At 41.8% G+C, this 24760-nt stretch overlaps 1 protein-coding gene across 1 annotated transcript in view; it reads left to right on the forward strand.

Annotated features, from left to right (window-relative positions):
• The first annotated feature begins 709 nt into the window (after positions 1-709).
• Positions 710-24760, forward strand: part of ccn4.S (cellular communication network factor 4 S homeolog) — a 41839-nt gene continuing 17788 nt past the window's right edge. Inside the window, exon 1 of the mRNA XM_041568029.1 lies at positions 710-1000. Coding sequence (XP_041423963.1) covers positions 953-1000 — 48 coding nt within the window. The 5' untranslated portion in view covers positions 710-952. The remainder of the gene's footprint in view (positions 1001-24760) is intronic.

Consider the following 24760-nt stretch of genomic DNA (forward strand, 5'->3'; position numbering starts at 1 on the left):
AAAAAAAGCCTTTCCATTTTTTAAATTAATTTCGGTTGGTCTTTTTTTATTAGATTTTTGACGTTTTTTTTTTTTTATTCGAAATTCGACCCTTGATAAATCTGTCCCTAAGGGTTGTTTTTATCAAAATCCAAAATTTTCACACTATTTTCTGAAAACCACTCCACCCGCACAGACTTCCCCCCCCCCATTTATCAATAAATTTCCACTAAAATTTCCTATGTGGGAAAAGACTCGATAAAATCATGAAAAAGTCTGAATTTGTACGATTTTTTCAGATTTGTCACCGAAAACTGCAACTTTTCCGGATTTGACTCCCGAAAGCTTTTTCGGTTTTGATGCAAAATCTTCGGATTATTCAACGAAACCCAGGATATCTTCCAATTGTAAACTGGACATCTACCACTGATTTCTACATGACCTCGGCCGGTCTGAGTTGAATTCGGACTTTTAACACCATCGGGGTTTAATAAATCTCGAAAAATTGGAGGTTTTTTTTATATGAAAGAATTGTGTTTTCCCCTTTAAAAGTCCAACCAGAATAAAATGGGACTTTAATAAATAACCCCCAGAATGTTCTCCCCAAGACTGTCCATAATAGACAACTGAAGTCCCTTGAATTGCAGCTCCAGTTTGACTGCACCGGAGGAGTTAGTGTCCCTTTAAGGAAGTTCAGGCAGAGCAAAGTGAACAGGGACCTGGAGGTGGGGAGAGCAGAATAGGAGGCCGGGAAAGTGTCTCAAAAGGAAAATGCAGGGTTTGTCCTTAAACCTGACGTCAGATCTGTCTAAAAAAAAAAAAGAAAAAACAGCAAAAGAAAGAGACAAAAGGAATTATCTGCCTTTATGTATGTGTCAGTGACGGGAAACTTCATGACTCTGCCCCAGAGGGATCTGCACCCGAGGGGACCCAGTCTGGCTTCAATCAATGTATCTAAGTCTGCCTGCCAGTGATGAGGTGGCTCCCAATTTGGATTTTAGCAGCAAGCAGCATTTGCCAGGTGAGTTATATGGACACAGATCCAGTCATTCCACCAAGCAAGGAGTTAATTACAGCATGAGCAGGTGACATTGATGACAGCACCGGAATAGTTTCCAGCAGGAGAGGTGTTAAGTATAGCTAGAGTTCCCACCTTTTCCAGAAAAAAATACCGGCCTTCCTATATATTTAATTTTTTTTCCTATTAATAACATTCGGATCAACCATCATTTTTACCGGCTATGCCGGTAAAATACCGGCCAAGTGGCAACCCTAAGTATAGCATGTGCCAGCACCTTTATTTACAGCTGTAAAGTAGTTCACTGAGACTACAGCAGGGGAAGGGTTAAGTACAGTATGTGAAGGCTCCATTCTTTGCAGCACATGAGAAGCTCACTGAGACTGCAGCAGGGAAAGGGTTAAGCACAGTATGTGAAGGCTTCCTTCTTTGCAGAATATGAGAAGCTCACTGAGACTGCAGCAGGGAAAGGGTTAAGTACAGTATGTGAAGGCTCCATTCTATGCAGCACATGAGAAGCTCACTGAGACTGCAGCAGGGAAAGGGTTAAGTACAGTATGTGAAGGTTCTATTCTATGCAGCACATAAGAAGCTCACTGAGACTGCAGCAGGGAAAGGGTTACGTACAGTATGTGAAGTCTCCATTCTTTGCAGCACATGAGAAGCTCACTGAGACTGCAGCAGGGAAAGGGTTAAGCACAATGTGTGAAGGCTACATTCTTTGCAGCACGAGAAGCTCACTGTGACTGCTGCAGGGAAAGGGTTAAGTACAGTATGTAAAGGCTCCATTCTTTGCAGCATATGAGAAGCTCACTGAGACTGCAGCAGGGAAATGGTTAAGTACAGTATGGGAAGGCTACATTCTTTGCAGCATGAGAAGCTCACTGAGACTGCAGCAGGGAAAGGGTTAAGTACAGTATGTGAGGGCTCCATTCTTTGCAGCACATGAGAAGCTCACTGAGACTGCAGCAGGGAAAGGGTTAAGTACAGTATGTGAAGGCTCCATTCTTTGCAGCACATGAGAAGCTCACTGAGACTGCAGCAGGGAAAGGGTTAAGTACAGTATATGAAGGTTCCATTCTTTGCAGCACATACAGTACGTACAAATCTCATTAAGACTGCAGCAGGAATAGGGTTAAGTGCATTATTTGAAGGCTCCATTCTTTGCAGCATAAGAAGCTCATTGAGACTCCAGCAGGGAAAGGGTTAAGCACAGTATGTGAAGGTTCCATTCTTCGCAGCGCATACAAATCTAACTGCAGCAGGAATAGGGTTAAGTGCTCCATTCTTTGCAGCACGTGAGAAGCTCATTGAGAATCAAGCATTATAAGGGTTAAGGATTAGACATGACACTTCCATTATCAACAGCACTGGAGTAGTTCTGAAGAAGGCAAGGGGTGAAGAATCCCTTATCCACGCTGCTGGGAGACTAAAGCAGTAAAGGGGTTAAGTACAGTAGGTAAAGGGCCCATTAACCCCTTCACTGGAGCAGCTCACTGACACTGCAGCAGGGAAAGGGTCAAGTACAGTAATTGAAGGTCTAGTTTTTTTAAAACACTTAAATAGTTCACTGAGACTTCAGAAACTAAGGGTTAAATCCAGTATGTGCAGGTTAACTGTAGCAGCGGCGGAGCTCAATGTCACTACAGCAGGAATAGGGGGCACAGTAAATGTAGCTCATACATCTCAGAGGAGCTCCCTGGGACTCCAGGTCACAAGGGGTTAAGTTTATTATGCAAAGAACAGAAACATTAATAATTGATCTATGGACACATAACAAAGATTTTTAAGGACAGGCAAATCTAAAAAATGTGGAAATATTCTGATGGCAGTTGGGGGGGGGTTGTAATCGGGTGTGTCGTCCAGTCTAACTGCCATCTCTGCTGGGGCACAGAAGCCTTTAATAAGGCTAATAAATAATGAAGGGCTGGCACATACCGGACCACACTCTGTAAATAGATGAAGTAAAAAAAGTATTTATTTCAGCAAAAACATCACAAGAAAGCCTTACGCGTTTCGTGCCTTAGGAGCATTTAGTCATATTTAAATGAAAAAGGACCAATCAGAAACATGTATTTAACCGCCAATACCGCACCCACTTTGGATTGGCGGTTAAATACATGTTTCTGATTGGTCCCTTTTCATTTAAATATGACAACAAGTTCTAGTGTTTGTTCAGCCTATGACTAAGTGCTCCTACGGCACGAAACGCATAAGGCTTTCTTCCTCTCTTATTAACTTCCCTTTAATTAGGATCTCAGCTGTCTGAGACTACACACACGTGGCATCGGCTGGAGGGCAGGAAACCGGACCTTGAACACATTTTTATAGTCCTTGGAAGCTGAATGATAAATGTGTTTATACAGGAACTGCAATTCCATCTGTCAGAGCAGGATTGGATTTTGGAAGTTAAAGGGCCACTAAAAAGACAAGCCAATAATCTCTGTGTGTGTTGCCAGTGATGTATCGGGGTTCTGTACAGATACCCCCAGCAATCTGAAATCTAGAAACATTAGACTGGTGCAAGCGTTACTATTAGGGGCGATATTGATGGTCTCAATTCTAAAGGTTCAGGGGTGAGTAGCTAGCGGCTTCCGAATCAGTAGGCGCAACATGTGTTTTTGTTTTTTTTTTTTATGGTTTTTAGCCAGCACCAATAGTTCTGAAATCAAATCATTTAAAGGGATACTGTCATGGGGAAAAAAAATGTTCAAAATGAATAAGTTAATAGTGCTGCTCCAGCAGAATTCTGCACTGAAATCCGTTTCTCGAAAGAGCAAACTGATTTTTTTATATTCAATTTTGAAATCTGACATGGGGTTAGACATATTGTCAGTTTCCCAGCTGCCCCCAGTCATGTGACTTGTGCTCTGATAAACTTCAGTCACTCTTTACTGCTGTACTGCAAGTTGGACTGATATCACCCCCTCCCCCCCAGCGCCGGATTTGTTTGCTGGCCGCCCCTAGGCCGCACGGTCCGACCAAGTGGCCGCGCGGTCCTAGCGCCCGCCTACACTTCCCCTTCCCAGCGCGCCGGCGAAAAAGCACCGGCGCTGCTGGTGTAATTGACGCACACGTCCCCATAATGCCGCCCCTATCTTTTGCCGCCCTAGGCCCGGGCCTATGTGGCTTTGCCACAAATCCGGGCCTGCCCCCCCCAGCAGCCTAACAACAGAACAATGGGAGGGTCTGCACTCTCTCCAGCTCATTAATTAACTTCATAAGGACTGAGCTCAAAACTACACGGCAAACTTGAGATTAGGGATTCAACCAATCCACTATTTTGGATTCGGGCCGAACACCCGAATCCTTCACAAAAGATTCAGGTGAATACCGAACCAAATCTGAATCCTAATTTGCATATGCAAATTAGGGGTTGGAAGGGGTAAACATTTTTACGTTTTGTGACAAAAAGTCACGCAATTTTCCCTTCCCGCCCCTAATTTGCATATGCGGATTCGGCTCCGAATCCTGCTGAAAAAGGCAGATCCTGGATTTGGTGCTTCCCTACTTCAGATCTTACCTAAAGTGAATCTATAAAGAGGCAAAACTGTGTGTTCATCTCTCAAATAAATGCCCTTTTTATATAAAACAGCATTTCCGTTAGTAGCCATTAACTGACTTTGCCTAGAGTTGCACATTCTGTTGTACACAACCCCTGCCCTAAAATCCTTCTCGCTAAGAGATCTGAGAGCTTGAGCTTTAGAAAACGACGGTGCGAGTGCTGGTGATGTGGCGAAAATTGGTGCAAGGAAAGGACAGACGTGTAGACTTTACAAGATACTTGTATAAAGCCGTTTCCAAAGGTAGCCAAACTATTTGTTTAACAAAATTTTCAATGAATTGAAACAGCAATAACTGTTAAAGGGGTGGTTCACCTTTATGATAACTTTCAGTATGTTATAGAATGGACATTTCTGAGCAACTTTTTAATTGGCTGTCATTATTTATTTGTTATCGTTTTTGGATGATTTACCCCCTTATCCTGACCCTTTTTTGGCTTTCAATGGGGGTCACTGACCCCATCTAAAAACAAATGCTCTGTAAGGCTACAGATGTATTGTTATTGCTACTTTTTATCACTCATCTTTCTATTCAGGCCTCTTCTATTCATATTCCTCTTATTCAAATCAATGTATGGTTGTTAGGGGAATTTGAACTATAGCAACTGGATTTCTGAAACTGGAGGGCTGAATTAAAAGCTAAATAACTCAAAACCCACAAATAAAATAAAATGAAAGCCATTTGCAACTTGTCTCAGAATATCCCTCTCTACATCCTACTGAAAGTTAAATCAAAGCTGAAAATGCCCTTTAAAGAGAACACCTCTCAGACCAGGCTTGTTGCTGTCAGTAGATTGGAGAGCTATTTAACGTTTCCCTTTTCAGAAATTATTTTTAATTATCTTAAACTACTTGACCTGTTACAAACTTAAAAGGATACTGTCATGGGAGAAAAAAAAAATTTAAAAAATGAATCAGTTAATAGTGCTGCTCCAGCAGAATTCTGCACTGAAATCCATTTCTTAAAAGAGCAAACAGATTTTTTTTATATTCAATTTTGAAATCTGACATGGGGCTAGACATATTGTCAGTTTCCCAGCTGCCTCAAGTCATGTGACTTGTGCTCTGATAAACTTCAATCACTCTTTACTGCTGTACTGCAAGTTGGAGTGATATCACCCCCTCCCTTCCCCCCCCCAGCAGCCAAACAAAAGAACAATGGGAAGGTAACCAGATAGCAGCTCCCTAACACAAGATAACAGCTGCCTGGTAGATCAATAGTAAAAACCCATGTCCCACTGAGACACATTCAGTTACATTGAGAAGGAAAAACAGCAGCCTGCCAGAAAGCATTTCTCTCCTAAAGTGCAGGCACAAGTCACATGACATGGGGCAGCTGGGAAATTGACAAAATGTCTAGCCCCATGTCAGATTTCAAAATTGAATATAAAAAAATCTGTTTGCTCTTTTGAGAAATGGATTTCAGTGTAGAATTCTGCTGGAGCAGCACTATTAACTGATGTGTTTTGAGAAAAACATGTTTTCCGATGACAGTATCCCTTTATACCACCAGACATGCTGACACTTTAGTTAATAAATATTGATTTCAATGTTTTTACGTATGTGCATCCTTAGGTTATGTAAAACCCATGTGCTCTTTAAATGCCTCGATTTAGTCTGTCTTTGAACTGGTAACTTTATGGTTATTCGGAGTATTGTGTAGCCATGTTTTACAGTAGCATTAAAAAGAATGCAGTCTAGAAGTCTTTTCCCATGGACGCTGATATTGAATCTTTTCATTCATAGATTTCTAGTAGTGATGGGCGAATTTTTCGGTGAAACGGGACAAATTCGCCCATCACAATTTCCTGCGAAATTTGCAACACAGCAGAGAATTTGCGAAACGCAATTTCCGACACCCGCTTTAAAATCAATGGGCTTCCGAATAATGTTGGGCATTACTGTTTTGACGCCAGAGACTTTTCCGATGCGTGTCCAAAATTCTTTGATGCGGCCAGATTTTCGCAGCATTTATTCGCTGATGGAAATAAAGGAAATTTATTCGCCCATCACTAATTTCTAGTTCTGCTACTGACAGTGTGAATACAAGTTTACTACTGTCCTATCCATATGTGCCAAGGTTTATACCCCTCACCTCCTCAGCTCCATCAGAGGATTTATGCAGTAAGTGTCCCACGGGAGAATCGTATTTTTTGTTTATTTTTTAAATGTATTCAATGATATAAGCACAAAAAGGCCACCCCCCAAAAGTCACTGCCTTAGGTACAAGCCTTAGGGTGCCTATATATAAATACAGTCCTGCGTTTAGCCACAGTTTAGCTGATCTTGAATCTTTTCATTAGTGATGGGCGAATTTGCGCCGTTTTGCTTCGCCGGAAAATTCGCGAATTTCAAGCGAAATTCGCAAAATGGTGCCCGTTTTTGACGCCGGCGTCCGTTTTTTTTCGGGCGAATTTTCGTGGGCGTTTCACGAATTTATTCGCTGGCGGCGAATTGCGCAAATTTGCCGCAAATTTTCTGTATTTAAAATATTGATTTGATTTTCACATAAACAGGAAAAATCGTTATGACAGCATATATCAAGCTGACTTAGAGGATGTGCTGCAATAAATACAATGACATGCCATTTTCAAACATGAATAACATTAATAGATAAATACAGACAAATAAAAATGTAACTAAACGAGTGGATAAAAAGACAAATAAAAAGAAAAGCAAACAAAGCCCATTGTTTCGGGCAAATCGGATTGTCCAGTTACCATCCAATTTAGATTTGATGAAACCTAGAAACTTGATCTTTGGTATTGGAATCACAGGACTCAAAATAAGGAGAGCGGTTGTTTTCTATTGCCTCCAACGAAAATTATTCTGAGATAAAAATAGTAAGATTTGATATTTTATTTAAAGACCAAGGAACAGTAGAATCACTGGCAAGTTATTAGGCACCCCAGGGATTCTAGCCTTTAATTCACACCCTGGACTTCAGTGGTCGGCTTCTTCCAAAAATGCACCAGGAATTCTGTTTTCAACCCGGTGCTGCCAAACCCTTTTAGTGCCCCAGCATCCTCTGCACAACCCGGGGCAAGTGCCTACATGGTCCGAAGATTCGTTTTCTTTTTGATTCCTGTGTTGTTCTATAAAAAGTACAGAGATTGATGAGGCACTGGAAGAGTAACACAAGCAGGGCACTAAGAAAAAGAAGTACCCTTTTATTATTGGAAGATGAGGTGCAGCAGCTCGGGTCTGAAGAATGGGACTAGAATCATTAGGGAAAGGGTGTCTAACAATTGGGCACCTCCGGGGATTCTGCCTTCCATTGTGGGCGTGTATTCATAACACAGGGATACAGCTGTTTTAAGTTTTATGTTTCCCTGAAACCCTGCAAAGACAATGGATTTCAGAGCATTTCATGTTGCAGCCAATGCCAACTGTGAGCTGCTTCTTGACACGGTAAAGTCATTTGATTCTGTGAAAGGTGGAAGTAAGGGAGAAAGCCTTCATTGTTTTGATTGTTGTGCATGGAAAGCTCAGGTGTAAAGCTGCCTACAAAGAATGCGCGACCTTGGGCAAGTGATTCTATCTCCGCATTGTACCAAAAAACAGATTTTTTTTTCTCCAGGAAATGAATTGAGCAGAAATTGGCATTTTCATTTGTTTCAGCATTTATTCTGGGGTCCTCTAAAGGGCCAACTATGGTGCCATTCAGCACTTCTCCTTGGGCCATCTATGGGGGCCATTCAGCACTACTCCTGGAGTCATCTAAGGGGGCAATTCAGCACTAATACTGGGGTCATCTATTGGGGGCATTCACCACTACTCCTGGGGTCATCTTTGGGGGCAATTCAGCACTACTGGGGCCATTTATGGTGCTATTCAGCACTACTCCTGGGTCAGCTATGGCCAATTCGGCACTACTCCTGGGGCCATTTATGGTGCTATTCAGCACTACTCCTGGAGTCATCTATGGGGGCCATTAATCACTACTACTGGGGTCATCTATGGGGGCAATTCAGCACTTATACTGGGGTCATCTTTGGGGGCAATTCAGCACTACTCCTTGGGCCATTTATGGTGCTATTCAGCACTACTCCTGGGGTCATCTATGGACCATTCGGCACTACTCCTGGGGTCATCTATGGTGCCATTCAGCACTACTCCTGGATTAATTCATGGCTCAATTCAGCACTATTCCTGGGGCCATCTATGGGCCATTCAGCACTACTCCTGGGGTCATGTATGGTGCCATTCAGCACTACTCCTGAGTTAATCTATAGGCCAATTATGGTGCCATTCAAACTGGCTCTGGGATCTCGGTTTTAAGGGTAAAAACAGATAAACAGGAGTTCACTTTGATACTGCTGGAACACTTCCAGGAAAATCCATTCTTATGGCGAGTTGTACAGTACAGGATTACAACTCTACCAAGAATTCTCTGCACATGGAATCTTATCCTAATTTTCAGCATGCATTCTACAACCCTTTATTGAATTGATGTATTTCTTTTGTTTTGCATACAATTCTGCAGGACAATATGTGGACAAGCAGTGCCGCCAAGATAAGCGTATTTCTTTCAGGGACGCTAAACTGCACAACCCCAGTTCATAGTAGTATGCTGCCATGAGTACTTTCAGCCGGTTATTTGTAAATGTCATTGGTAATGGAAGTAGTACCGTTTGTCTGTTTATATTATCTGTGCTGCAGGTTCTGTCTATGGAACTCTGCTTTTAGAATCCCTGCCATAAAGCAAGACAGAAGTGCTGCTGTAGAGAAAGTAACATGAACATCCACCAATATTTCAAAGAGCTCAGGGAGTGAATTGATGTAATTGTAACTGGAATACTGAAAGAAGACAAGTACAGTAATAGATGGCTATAGGGACTAAATGATTCTTCTATTGACCCTAAATCAAAGGAAGGTAGAGTATTCTGAATTCTTCATTTACTTTGTCTCCAAAAAAGGATTAAGTTGAGGTTCAAATGCTTCTCAGTCCTTTTCGAATGCAGCAATGGGATCGTTTTCACTGCGGTTTGCGCAGATCACATTTGTAAAAGTCATTATTCCATTAATCTGTCTCATTTCCATCTGCTGGAATTTCTCTTATTAGGCATCTGGCTTGTGTCTTGCCTTTAATGAGGGGCACGTTGCCTAATTGCATCAAACCAGCTATTGTTGCTGAGTGCTTCTTTTCAAGGCTTAATTCGATTCTTTTAAGGACTGGTCCCATCAACCACACAAGCAGACAAGTAATTAATATGTTTAGAAGGAGTTTTCTAAAGGCTTTGGGGAGGAAATCATATTTTGGCTTAAAACGGGTTCTTTGCAACTATGTATGCAAAGAGTTTTCTGCCATTCTGTGCCTTCGTCAATGGGCATTTGCCTTATACAGAGGGTGTGCAATGGTGCCAATGGGATGTTCTTATATATATTCTCTATTCCTCATGTTATCACTCAAGTCCCTGTAATGGTCCCTGTATTTGGTTTGTGGACTAAAACCACTGTTGTTCTTTGTTAGAGTCTCTGTGCATCCTACGTCTTCATGGTCAAAGACCAATTCTGTGCCTTATTGGACTAATCCACTCCCATCTATGTGGTACACCAACATAGACCCACTCTTACCAAATTTCATTATAGCGGTTTATCTGATGCAACATTTCACTTGAGCACCCTGAGCACTCTCATATGGTATTCATATTACCAGTGGTGCTCCATATTCTACCCTACTTTTTATATCCGAGTCCGACAGACAAACTTTAATGAAAGATAGGTTTCTCTTACCCTGTACTCATTAGGCCAACTTGAACCTGCAACCCAAACCCGCAACCCGCAATTTGACCCACATGTTCCCTCTACCTGACCAGCAATAGCCCAAATAACCTTCCACGCGAAACCGGAAGTGATGTCACATTTGACTGGAAGTGACATCACTCCGGTGCCGAATCTTAACAAAAAAGTTAAAAACTGGAAGAACCACAAGGTTGGGTGGAAGGGATCAAGCCTGCACCTTTGTTGGGTACCCAGCTGGGTTACCCGCAGACTGCCCCCATGGCCAAGGAATCAGGGACTGTCTGCCCAAAACCCGACAACTTTGTGGGAATTGCATGGGTACCCGACCCGGTGCAGGACTCTACTGTGTGCAATTAGCAATTCATGAGGGGTAGGCGGGGAGAGGCACATAAGTATAAGGGCAGTGGTGTAACTGTCGTACCCAGGATAGGGAGTGCCATTGAGCAAAAGACAGGACAACCAACCCTACAGTTTGCACGGCTCTCCGGATTCTTATCCCGCATGAGGTGTAGCGCACAGCCAGACTCTGAACAGAAGTGGTCTCTGAACATCAAGTGAACATGCCTTTTTCAGGGTCTAAGGAAATGACCCCTTATAACTACACTATATTTATTTTGGGGCAGTTTCCCTAGAGAAAAGGTTAAAAAAAAAAAGACTGTGTATTGGTTATGGACAGTTCAATGGATACCATATCCATATTGCTAATCACTACTTTAAAGTTTCTGTTTCAAAATTTCTATTCGGAGGGTGACTGTTTAACGCCATGCTATGGGCAACAGTTTTGTTTGACACACAAAATTAAAAATGGAGGACAGATGATCCCTAACCAAGCTCGAATAAGTATGAGTCAGTAAGGCAGTCAATTTGGCACCATCAATGTCCAGTAAACTGCAATTCTTAGAATTATACAAGTTGGTAGACAATACTGGCCTTAAATGGCCACTGTGTCCCTCAAAACAGGCATTGAGCAGAAGTATGGTGCTCAGTTTCCTATTGGGTTTGCAGGTCATTATCCCTTGTCCAATGGGTGAACTTTTCATAATGGATTATAATATTTGAATCTGTGGAAGACGTTAATTGAGTTTACAAAGGAAATATAATTTGACATCCAGCTCTTAATACAAAAGGCTCATTATTATATCAGCAGAAGGAGACCCCAATGGTTGAATAACATTCTGGTGTCTTCTTTCATAAATCAATACATGTTCACGCCGTTTCTTTATGTCTGAAGGACAGTTAATGTAATGCATCATGATCAATTTCTTCCCATTGTTGATACAAATAGGGATGAATGAAACTAACAGACAATGGCCTTTCTTCTGGTGGAACTACAGGTGAGCACAAAGTAGGTGATGAGGGAAAGGTGATTAGTCTTACCTGCCTGTGATGTGCTGAGATTTATCTGCCTCAGTAATGGGAGGGAGTGCGGCTCTGGAATCTCAGCTATTTGTTTTGTAGGTAAAAAAAACGTGACAGGAAGAAATTGCCTTAGTAACCAGCTAATCAGAAATATATATGTTCTGACTAGAATGTTCTAGAGAATTCTATACAGTTTTATTACAGGCTGATTGTAATTCAGCTGGAGCCCATATGTTGGTTAAATTCTATACCATTCTATAGAAAAGGGAGAGAATAGAACCCGCTCATGTAGATGGCAGTCAGTATACAGGCCAGTGCTAAGGGCAAGCAGAGGTGGGGTCCAGCATACATGTCAAATATCAGGGCAGGCAGAGGTGAAGTCCATCATAAAAGCCAGAAATCAAGACAGGCAGAAGTGGAGTCCAGTGTACAGACCAGATATCAAGGCAGCTAGAGGTAGAGTCCAGCATACAGGCAAGCGGGCAGGGCAGGCAGAAGTGGAGTCCAGCATGCAGGCCAGTGGTCAAGGCAAGCAGAGGTGGAGTCCACCATACAGGCCAGATATCAAGGCAGGTAGAGGTGGAGTCCAGCTTACAGACCAGTGGTCAGGGCAAGCAGAGGTGGAGTCCAGCATACAGGCCAGATATCAAGGCAGGTTGAGGTGGAGTCCAGCTTACAGACCAGTGGTCAGGGCAAGCAGAGGTGCAGTCCAGCAAACAGGCCAGATATCAGGGCTGACAGAGGTAGAGTCCTGCATACAGGTCTGTGGTCAGGGCAGGTAGAGGTGGAGTCCAGTATACAATCCAGTGGTCAAGGCAGGCAGAGGTAGAGTCCAGCATACAGAACAGCAGTCAGGGCAGGCAGAGGTGGAGTTTGTGGTCAGGGCAGGCAGAGGTGGAGTTCAGTATACAGGCCAGTGTTCGGGCCAGGCAGAGGTGGAGTTCAGTGTACAGGCCAGATATCAGAGTAGGCAGTTCAGTACATAGGTAGGGATGGCACTTGGTATTTTATTAATCTGGCTGGTTAAATTGGCTTCATGCTAATGTTATAATTAGGGAAGAAAGAAAAAACATACAGTATTTTGTTCCAGAAAAGGTGGCAAACATATATACAGACCATGCACCAAGGACAGGGAAGTCATGAAATCACAACAGACTGGATCAAAGCTAAATGAGCTTAATGAACAAGCACTAAAGGTAGCAGGAGACATTTATATAGCCAATGATAGATTGCTGGAACCTCGCCTTAATGTGACTAGAGGTGGAGGCTGTAAAGAAAGAAGAGGTCAACACTGCACCTCTCTGCATGAGCAATCTTGCACCCCTTAGGGCCCTTTTGTTCAGGGTCATCATAAATGTCCCCTTAGAGTTTCAGATTGTTCCTCTGAAGAAATATGTGGTGCACTTGTTCTCACCAGTATTCCGAACTCCTCAAAAGTGAAGTTTGCTTCATAGATGAGAAACTGGTTAATGCTTCAATCTATTCATCATGTTTAATGCTGGTACAGTAGAGTCAGAGGATAAAGCAGTGGTTTTGTGACTAACTTCAAGAATATTTTCCTTTCTATTTGTCTGTTATAAGTTCTGTCATGTTCATAAATCCAGTCTTCTTGTGTCTGAGAAACTCACAACATCTAAAGTGAACTCTGAATAATGTACTGAACAAGCTGAGATCACAGACACATTCCAGGTAACCAAGGAGTCACTAGTATACTCATTTATTTCTAAGCCTTTACTCCTGGGTGTATTCATTCTACTCATTGCTTCTTCACATCATCTTCATTATCACCATCAGTCACTGAGGGGTTGTTCTGTGACCATATAAAGACACAAGGCTGCAGGCTGAGTTATACAGGGAACTCTGAGTATCATTCATGTATTATAAGGGATAATGTACCCCCTACTGTAAATGATAAGGATATTAGAAGTCACTGAGGGGTTCTGTGACCATATAAAGGCACAAGGCTGCAGGCTGAGTTATACAGGGAACTCTGAGTATCACTCATGTATTATAAGGGATAATATACCCCCTACTGTAAATGATAAGGATATTAGAAGTCACTGAGGGGTTGTTCTGTGACCATATAAAGGCACAAGGCTGCAGGCTGAGTTATACAGGGAACTCTGAGTATCACTTGTGTATTATAAGGGATAATGTACCCCCTACTGTAAATGATAAGGATATTAGAAGTCACTGAGGGGTTGTTCTGTGACCATATAAAGACACAAGGCTGCAGGCTGAGTTATACAGGGAACTCTGAGTATCACTCATGTATTATAAGGGATAATGTACTGTAGTTTAAATGGATTTAATGATTTGAATGGGTTTGCAGCAAACTAATTAGGAGGTCTGTTTAACTCTGGGCTGCATGCCAGTTCTCTGTTATGTAAAATGGTATAAATGAGCTGTGAGTATATAAATTAGAGCCAGGAGTTCTGGTATAAGGAAAGTTTTGCACCTAAGGGTGATGGCACACGTTGCAATTGTTTTTTCGCTGGTGCAAAGTCATTTGTCATCCATGAGCAGCGCACATTTTCTCATAACGATTTTTAATCAGCAAACTGAATAACTGGTCTCCAGATACTAGATCCCATTCTGTATATTGTGTTAGGAATAATCCCATCTCTAATCAGCATTCCTGGAGCTGCAGTACCTCTTCATACTGGCCCCTGAATTGGGCAGAAAATAATTCATTATAAAATACCGATGTATATTATAAATACATTTAGCAAAGACCAGCTCAGTAGAGTTTGCTCTACTCAGAAACTGCAGAGGAATTGAGAGGTGCCGTGGCAGAAGTCCATGTTCCCTTTAAAAGTTGGACAGTTCTGAACATGTAAGAGTGAGCGCCATTGTTTATAGGTAATGCGGGAGCCATGGATCCAGTGTCGGACTGGCCCGGCGGGACACCGGGAACATACCCGGTGGGCCCCGACCCTTAATGGGCCAGACACCTCTCCAGATATCTTTTAAAAAGTTTCTTTCCCGCACTCCCGCAGCGCCGATCAGCGCAGCGCCTTCTGCGCATGCGCCAGGCGCCTTCACGCTGGTGCGCCAAGCGGCGCCTTTGTGTGCGCGCGCTCAGCGCGTCGCAGTAGGGGTTGGGGGGCGGGTCGGAAGGGGCCCTGGACAGTAGTCCCGGTGGGCCCCGGGCCCCCCAGTCCGACCCTGCATGGATCTGTAACAGTGGCCTAAGAAGGACAAATGGGAAACATTACGGGAAACATTACAAAACTTTTTTGATCTTTTATTAAATTTGTCATATTTTAACATTTGTAACTCAAGCAACCGGAGAGTCTAAACAGACTCTGAGGTCTAGAGAATTTCATTTTTTTGTTTTCACATATTACAGCCTGGGTATTTGGTTCAGTTCCTTAGGAGGTTCAATCATTTTCTGCAACAAGTTCAATTCACCTGTTTAGGATCAGAAAGTTGCTTTGTTATTTATACTTCTAATGTGGGTCCCAACTGAATTGTAGGAACCCAGTAACATGTACATCAGCTGTCCCGGCTTCTGTCTTTGGTGTAACTTGAACCTGCTCCTTACACAAATGTGAGCGTAAATACATTCACCTTTGTTAAAAACTCACCATTGTAAAGCAATGCCCCAAGGCTCCAGGCCTCAGCTCAAGGGACTGGGTAAACTATATAGAGAAACAAGCTGGAGTTATTGGGCACTCTGTCAATCCACAAAACAAAGTTAAAAAATGTAAAAACCTTAATTATACATGCCTATAATTAAGTGTCAGATGGCCACGAAACAAGTAATGCTTTTAGAGATGAAAAAAAACCTTTATTGGATAATCATCTCAAAAAGCCTCACGCGTTTCATGTCCATCTGACACTTGGGGGTTACTTATCTAAATCCGAATTTATTTCATTATTTTCTGAAATATTCTCCGACCAAATCTGCACAGGTTATTTTCCCATATTTATCAATACATTTTCCCGAAAAATTCCAGTGTGGGGAAAAAAACTCTAATCGTACGAATTTTTCACTTGAAAACAGGATACCTTAGGGACTTCTCAGATTGATTTATATACAAACTCGGCAGGTCTGAGATGCTGGATTTTTGGATTTGGACTTTTTCCATCCTCTGGGGAATAATAAATCACGAAAAATTTGAGGTTATTTTTTTCAAAATATTCAGATTTTATAGTAATAAAGCGCTACATTTTTGGCATTCGGACAAATAACCCCCTATATCTTATATATGATTAAGTGTCAGATGGACATGAAATGCGTAAGGCTTTTTGGGATGATTATCCAATAAAGGTTTTTTACATTTTTTAACTTTCTTTTGGTTGGCCTCCCTGTGGATTTCCAGAGTGCCCAATACCTCCTGCTTGTTTCTATATATACCTGCTCCTTACAGCCCGAAGACCTTGTTAAAGCCATATAGAATTTCAAGGCTTATGGTGTAATATAAGACATTTTTATACTCCGGGTGACAATAGGTCAGCTCTAGATCCATCCATTGGAATTTTCTTTAAATGCAGTTCCCCCTATGATCAGGTAACATCTAAGGCAATATAATAAAAAGCTGAAAATAGGACTAGCAAGGTTTGCTTTGTATTGCATTAAGCCAGTAGAACCTTTGGAGATGATATAATGTGTCCTGATTCTTCTGTACTGCCTTAACAAGAGAATTTCCCATTTGATCTAATGAAACGCATGCTAAGGATTTCCAAAAAGTCACTGTAAGGTGTCACGTCATGATACATTCTTTGCGCCTGTCAATCAGAGCTTTACCCCCTGGCTATGCTAGTAAGGCAATTAGAATAATTTTATCGGTACCTTCTCAAGTACAAGCAGCCTTGTGATATTGGTAAATTTGAAAGTTGGGAGACACAGGGTTTCTTCTCATCTACTCCCTGTCTAGGCCCAAGGTGCAATCTCGACGATGCTTCTACCTTGTCTGAGAATATAATGGAACAAAGGAACACTTCTACCATTTTGCATTGGCAGTATGCATATACCGTGTATAGATATTTTTGATAACATTTCTGCCCAGTGTGAGGGTGAGCAAAGAACTGGCCCTTGTTGGTATTTCTACAACTGATGGTGGTATGCATCATTCCCTGGTCTGCTGGTTGGAATCAAGCATCTGATTGGTTCTTTTGTGTTACTAAAAACATTGCATCACTTATTACCCCAAATGTCCCCATGGAAACATTTCTGCTTCCAAAAAGGTCAGCTGACTTCCCATCAGTTGGGTTGCACAAGAGACAGAACATCCTTTGAAAGGAAAAAGCCTGTGCCACGGTGGAATCAATGAGAAGTGCAATGCGTTGCTCAGGAGACTTGTGTTGGCAGGCAGTAACAATTAAGTGGCTTAAGCATGTTGATTTAGGAACAAACTTGTTGTCGGGCTGGATTTAGAAAAAGGTTCTTATTCATATTTGAGGAGGTGTTGGAAATGTCCTCATTTTTTAAAATAAACTGAAAAAGGGATGAGGCAAATGGATTTAGCAACTTCTTGCCAAACCTAGATGTGTTTGTGGCTGCCTAATCCTTACGGCAGATCTTTCCCTTAATTCTGTTACTTCTGCTCCTTGCACTTGCTGCCCCTCTCATCAGGGATCAGCTCTTCTTCTTCTTTGGAACCAGTGGATGTGTATGATGTAGGCAGGTGCTGAACGTAGGCAGCTCTGGTTTTCAAGCTTCTCATTTTGGGCTGATAATTATATGATGGACTTTCATCTAGTCCAGATGTAGAGGAGGTTTCGGACTTCATTTGGAACTGTTTATCCTTGATGAATGGTTCTTGAACTTGAAACATGCCATTATACACCAATACATAATAATTAGTGTTTTCTTCCTCCCTGAACTCGCTCTGCAATACACTTTTTTTGGGTCTTCCAGGCTTGAGGTGTGGTGAACATCTATCCACCTGCAACAGTTGAAAGACTCTAAATTCTAAGGTTCCTTGTACTTGCCTTCATATGAAAAGATGGCTTTGTAGGAAAAAAAAAAGAGGTTTTTGTTTGGCAGATACCCTCGATTAGGGGTCCGCAACCTTTTTAACCCGTGAGCCACATTCATATGTAAAAAGAGTTGAGGAGCTACACCAGCATGAAAAAGTCCTGGGAGTACCAAATAAGGACTATGATTGCCTATTTATAGCTTTGTGGCAGCTTAAAGGCGTCTCTGTTTGGCAGGATAGCTGGATTTTTATGCAACCAAACTTGCCTCCTCAAGCCTGGAATTCAGAAATAAGCACCTGCTTTGAGGCCACTTGGAGCAACATCCAAGGGGTTGATGAGCAACATGTTTCTCAGGAGCCACTGGTTTGAGATCATTGCCTTAGCCAGACTTCTCTATATATATAGTCAGTCTTTTAAGGTGCACTCTTAACCAACCACATCAACTGCCTGGGTGCTAGGTCAACACTATAATGCATAAATTGCCAAAAATAACCACACTCCAAGGACTTCTCAAGTGAAAAACACAAAAAAATAAATTTCAATGTTTCGGCACCATCACTTGTGCCATCTTCATATATACAGTATATAATACGTAGAGAAACACCAAAGGGCAAAACACGGAAATTTGCCGCAAATTCGAGCCTGCCGAATAAATTCGCCCATCACTAATCAGTAGGAATATCTAGCTTGTACAGTACATTGTAGTCTCAATGTTCCATTATTTGGTTTTCTTAGAGAGCAAGATGCACATGGAGCCTAGGATTTATGGTTCATTACAGTACATTAAGCCTTTTTCTAAAGTAAAGCCCCTGTGTAGCAAACATTTCCATGAATGTGTAGTTCCACTTTTTATTTTTATCCTTCTGTGATGGACAATTCACGGTAGTTCAGTAATCCTGAGATCATTAATACTGTGGTTGGCAAACTGCTCTCCTGCTGTTTACAATGAATCTTTGCCCCAGCAGACTCAATCCAAAAGTTTGTTTTGCTTGTCCAATATTCATTCCTGCAGTAGGAGATATTAGCTACATCATCCAATAAACTACAATGGACAAATGGCAGGAACCATTCGGTGGTCCATGTGGTCATACATTACTAGTGCCTGTAAGGAGATGAACTACCATCTTTATTCACTGCTGGTCCATGTGATCCTACATTACTAGTGCCTGCAAGGAGATAAACTACCATCTTTATTCAATGCTGGTCCATGTGGTCCTACACTACTCATGCCTGCAAGGAGATGAACTACCATCTTTATTCATTGATGGGCCATGTCGTCCTACACTACTAATGCCTGAAAGGAGATTGACTACCATCTTTATTCATTGATGGGCCATGTCGTCCTACACTACTAGTGCCTGCAAGGAGATGAACTACCATCTTTATTCATTGGTGGTCCATGTGGTCCTACACTACTAGTGCCTGCAAGGAGATAACCTACCATCTTTATTCATTGGTGCCAGAGGCCACTAGGAATCTGTTGGGTGCCTTGGTCAGTCTGCAGAAAGGATGAGACCTCTTTATCAATAGGTCTTAGGACAATACACTGAGAATTCCCATTATATTATAAGAGTAGAAAGGGTTCAGTCTCACCTTTAAAAAGTTATTTTTTCCTCAGGAATGAGAGTGTGCCAGTAGGTGAAGTTATATTGGCAGGAACCTTAGTTACAGGAAAAGGTTGGATGTCTCTTTAGCACAATAAAGTACCCAAGGCTGCTGGCACTAACGTATTACATATTGTACTGGGGTGATTCACAGATTAATCTGATTTCCATTTGGACATTTTTGCTTTCCTCTGGAGCAGCTAAATGCTAAGTATAGGTTTATAAATTGGGGATTCAGAAAGGTATAGTGGATAATGACCCTCTACCATAAATTCTAAGGATATAAGATGTCACTGAGGAGTTCACTTCTTCCGCTCATCACCCCAGGGGTAGAACATCATGTTCAATCTTGGGCAGTTACATCACTGTAGTACTGGAGGAAAGAGGTCCCTAGCCAAAACTCACACCTCACATTTATTCTGCAGTTTCTGCACCCACAATTTCTCCTCTTTAAATTCAGCCTAAAATCTGTGAGGGTCTTTTCTCACACCCCCTAGACCTCTCCTTTAATTTCACTGAGGTGCTCGACTTACCTCAGGGGACTTCGTTTTAATGAGACCTCTGTAAACATCTACTCTGTGATCGAGGTCTATAGTGTGCATTTGCTTTTATACCCACAATCTCTCCTGGGCAAATTGGGATGAACTTCTCCCCACAGTGCATGGCTAACCCATCAAGGAACTTCCTGTAGTAGGGACAAATGCTTTTCTCCCCTACAGATATATTTCACTGGATAAATAACATGGCCTTTAACAATCACTTCTTTAAAAAATAATAATTTGTCTGTTCTGTCTGGAGATCGGTTGTGTGCAAATGAATTAAACATGACTTATCCCAGTACATGACGAATTGCTGTCTGGTTTGGGGTTCATCGTGACACACACACTAATGAGATCCAGTCTTTCTCACAGTCTTGGCAGACTACTGTCTTATAAACTTGCCTAAAGCCATTTATCATCTTGGCACAACTCTTTGGAATGAGGTTGGACTTTCTGGTAACCAATATTGACAGTCATGTAAATAGGAAATGGTTCTTATTATTATGTAAAACAGAGTGCAATGTCCTTCAGTGAGATGTTGCTTCAAGATGTTGGAGGGAACTGGATTGTGTTTGAGATAATGAAAAATAGGAGCCTGTTTTTACTTATAATTGAGCTAATTTAGTAATAACCCAGGCAGTATTGCAATAGCACCAAGCACTGTTGACCCACCATTCACCCTGGCTAAATTCTTGTCCAAGATAGCATAATAGATAAATCATGTGATCTAGAGTATTAGAATTGGGGAAGACCTAAACATATAGGGGCCGATTAACAAAAGGTCGAAAAAGTGAGTGTTATTTATAGCATGCATTAAAGGATAAGTAAACCTTTAAAATAAGTGAATGTAAAATGGATGAGGGGGCTATTCTAAGCACTTTTGCAATGTACATTCATTATTTATTTTTCTTTAATTCCAAGATATTAAGGGATACATGTACTGTTAATATGAATGAATTTTGTTACAACAGCGCCACCTGCTGGTCAGTTTCCCACCAGTCTGACCACCAAGTAGTCAAGGAAGTTGTCAGGAGAAAGAAAGAGGCTGATGTTCTTCTGCTTAGGAAGAAAACGTTAAACATTTCTCAAACCTTAGCAAAGAACATCAGAGCAGCCTCTTTCTTTCTCTTGACAACTTCCAAATCTTTCTCTTGATCACCAAATCATCATAAATGTCAGGGACACCTCCAACAAATACAAACCTGTGGATATTCTAGAGTCGCTCTCTTTGGAGATCTTTAAAGATAATACAATGTCCTCAATTTAATTTGAGAATACTACGCAGGGAATTCCACTTAGATGAATAGGGAAAGAGTTCGTCATGGTGTTCTGAACTTCATTAAAGTGATACTGGCACATCCTTCCCAATATTTAGAAATTTAAATATAATCCTCCGGTATGTGAGACCTAACATAACCAGTCAACAAATGGTACTGATATGGTCTCCAAGTTGCAACAGTTGGGTCTCCAGGGCCACTGGAGTAGAAACCTAGGAGAAACGTTGATGGCACTAAGATGCATCTGCAGAATTTTCCTTTACTCTGGATTTGTGAATCCTGTAACACTCATATAGACCAACTTCCAGAGGACACCCAAATCCAGCATCAAGTGACACATCTAAGAGCTTTGCTGGTTGCCCACGTTTCTCTCGTGTTTCCTAGATACTCTAGGTATCTCCAAAACAAGTTCTCTCTCCTAATTGTTAGAAAAGCAGTATATTCAAGGTTACAGAGTTTAATTGTAACACATGTGGAATGTTATTCTAGATAGAAATCAGATTGACATCTCAGAGCCAGGAAGGAAACTTTCTCCTTTCTAAGAATTGAAAATAGATTTAGCGGAGAAAGATTTGCTGGAGGATCGGCAGCCAGAGAGAGAGATATGGAAAGACTGAATTGGGAACTGGTCATGCACTAAATGAATAAAAGCTGTTGGCCTGGGGAAGAACCTCTACAAAATAGATTATTAACTCACTAGAATATTAAGTGCAGAGTTCAATACAGTTCCTGCCAAGAAGCTCTAATAACTAACTATACAGAGATGCCTTTCCCAAAGTATAACAGCAACATAGTAGATGAGGTGGGCAAAAGACACATGTCCATCAAGTTCAAGTCCTAAATAAATCAAATCTAACTGCTAGTTCATCTGGAGGAAGGTGAAAAACACATGAGAAAACATCTCCAATTTGTCTAAGATGGGAAAAAATTCCTTTCTGACTCTAAAACTGGCCATAGACGTAAATATCTGATCGTACGAATCGAGGATTCGTACGATTTTCGAACCGTGTCTGGAGAGTCCCGACATTTTACGTCCTGCGTAGATCGGTCGTTTGGTCGATCGAACAGGCTAAAAAAATTCGGTCGGCTGCCGATAATGTGGGACATTCACTAAGATTCGTAGTTGCACCAGGCGTAACTTTGCCGCACTTCGCCGCACTTCGCCAGGTGTAGTTTCGCCAGTGCTCCGCAAATTCACTAAAATCCGAAGTTGCACTCAGGGGTAGCGTAAGGTTGCGAAGTTGCGCTAGCGTTGATTCGCTAAGCGAAGTTACGCTAGCGATGGTTAATTTACATACGGCAAATTCAAATTTAAATGGAGGAATATGTATCAGCACTACAAATGCCTGGGAAACCTTCAAAACATCAAATAAAATTTTTATTTTGCCCTACACATGTGCCCACTGTCTAGGTAAGTTGCCATGAGTTAGGAAATGTAGGGGGGAAGGAGGGGAGCCCCAAAAAATTTTTCGATCTTTTTCAGCCTATCGCCCATAATATAGAAAAAAACGCCAGCGTTTTTTGGGACTTTTTGGGAGAATTTTTTTTTACTTTTTTGAAGAAATCCCTATCTACTCTATTGTGCTTCGCCTGGTCTGAGGTGGCGAAGAAAGTCTAGCGTAAAAGGTAGCATTCAGTACAATGCGCGCGTTAGTGAATTTGCGTAGTTACGTACGTTGCGCAAATTCACCAGGCGTAAGGGTGCGAAGTAACACTAGCGAAGTTACGCCAGCGTCCGTTAGTGAATTTGCGAAGCAACGAAAATGCCCAACGCTAGCGAATTGACACTAGCGTTAGGCGCTTCGGTGCTTAGAGAATTTGCCCCAAGGTCTCTGCAATTAACCAGATTACCCTCTTAAGCTGGCCCTAGACGCAATGATCCGATCGTACGAATCATCCCTTCCCCTCCTTCCCCCCTACATTTCCTAACTCATGGCACCTTAACTATACAGTGGGCACATGTGTAGGGCAAGATAAAAATTTTATTTGCTGTTTTGAAGGTTTCCCAGGCTTGTGTAGTGCTGCTACATATACCTCCATTGTAACTTCAATTTGGCGCCGTATGCAAATTAACCATCACTAGCGTAACTTCGCTTCGCTTAGTGAATCAACGCTAGCGCAACTTCGCAACCTTACGCTACCCCTGAGCACAACTTCGGATTTTAGTGAATTTGCGAAGCGCTGGCGAAACTACGCCTGGCGAAGTTACGCCTGGCGCAACTATGAATCTTAGTGAATGTCCCACCTTGTATTTTCTCCAGTGTTAAACAGCCATCCAATCTGTTCTTGAAGCTATCTAGCCTTTACACCAGTATAACCAGTTCAGGAGAAGTATTCTACAACATTCTTCACGGCTCTCACTGCAACAGCCTTTTTCCCATCATGAGATGGAGCCTCCTTTCTTCTTATCTGAATGGATCCTCCTGTGTCTGCTGGTGTTACCGACTGCTGAATAAGCACCGTAAAGTTTATTATATGGTCCTCACACACATATATATCATATCTCCCTTAAGTGCCTGTTCCCCGGTATAATCAGCCCCAATTTGGCCAGTCTTCCTCCATACCTGAGACTTTCCATACCAGATTAGTTGTCCTTCTTTGGATTCACTCCAATTCAGTGATATCCTATTTGAGCACTGGAACCCAACACTGCAAGGGCAAATTCTAAATGGGGTCACTTACCAGTGCTTTGGCAAGTACAAGAAGTCAAAAGTCCTGTAGAAGTCAATGGGAACTGGGCTGATCCTTTTGGACCTTTTTTTTCAGCAATTCAGTTTTAGAGGTTTTCAGATTTTTTTTAGCACATCATTCAGCATTTTTTGCCTCATTTGTTCTTTTTTATATTCAGATCGTTAATAATTGACAAGACATTAGAGAAATAGATTGTAATTGTTGTTTTAAAAGACCGCTAAAATGACATTTGGCCCAATGGGCCTCCCCAGGTGCCAGTTTAACGCATCCTGGATGGAGTTAATTGGGCTGTAGAGTTTTGTTGTCATCAGCAAACACTAATAAATGACTTACAATGCCCTCCTTTAGGTCATTAATGAACAAACTGAATAAAAGTGGACCCAATACCGAGCCCTGAGGGACCCCACTAAGAAGTAGAGGATGTACCATTGACACCCACCCTCTTAAAAGGGTTTATCCCATATTGAACGTTATATGAGGTCTGTAGCCTATGGCTGTTGTATTCTCCGTGTCGGATTCTGTTGTGAGTCTAATAGGTCTACGTGTATAAAAAGTCGTTATCCCAACACTCATTTCTTCTCCTCTTTTCCTGTTCCGAAGTCCTGTCTGTAGAAACAACAGCCGGAACACTTTGTGCAGGTACCACCCAGAGGCGTCTGTGGGAAAGGGGATATTTATTTTTAGCTTTAATTTAATTAAAAAAAAAAATATTAATAAAATGAAATGTTATATTGTGCTTTGTGCTGTTAGGCTAAGTGTTCCCTTTCATATGCCTGACATTCCTTTATAAAATATATGATAACCTGAGGCTAAGAGTGGCGTGTTTGTGCTCGGTATATTTCTATTTCATTGGTCGGAATGTGCAGTGTGCTTCATTTTAGTTTAAAGGACAAGCAAAGACACTGTAGGTGGCCATATGTTAGGGTGGTTGTTCCTCTTTCTTCATCAATATTGGATGCTCCTAGAGTAGGCGCCATCTCAGGTCATTTTGCCTGATCCTGTACTTTCCAGGATGGAACTGCTTTCAGGCAGGCTATTGTTTCTACAGCTCAATGTA

Source organism: Xenopus laevis, chromosome 6S (assembly GCF_017654675.1).
Source record: "Xenopus laevis strain J_2021 chromosome 6S, Xenopus_laevis_v10.1, whole genome shotgun sequence".
NCBI lineage: Eukaryota > Metazoa > Chordata > Amphibia > Anura > Pipidae > Xenopus > Xenopus laevis.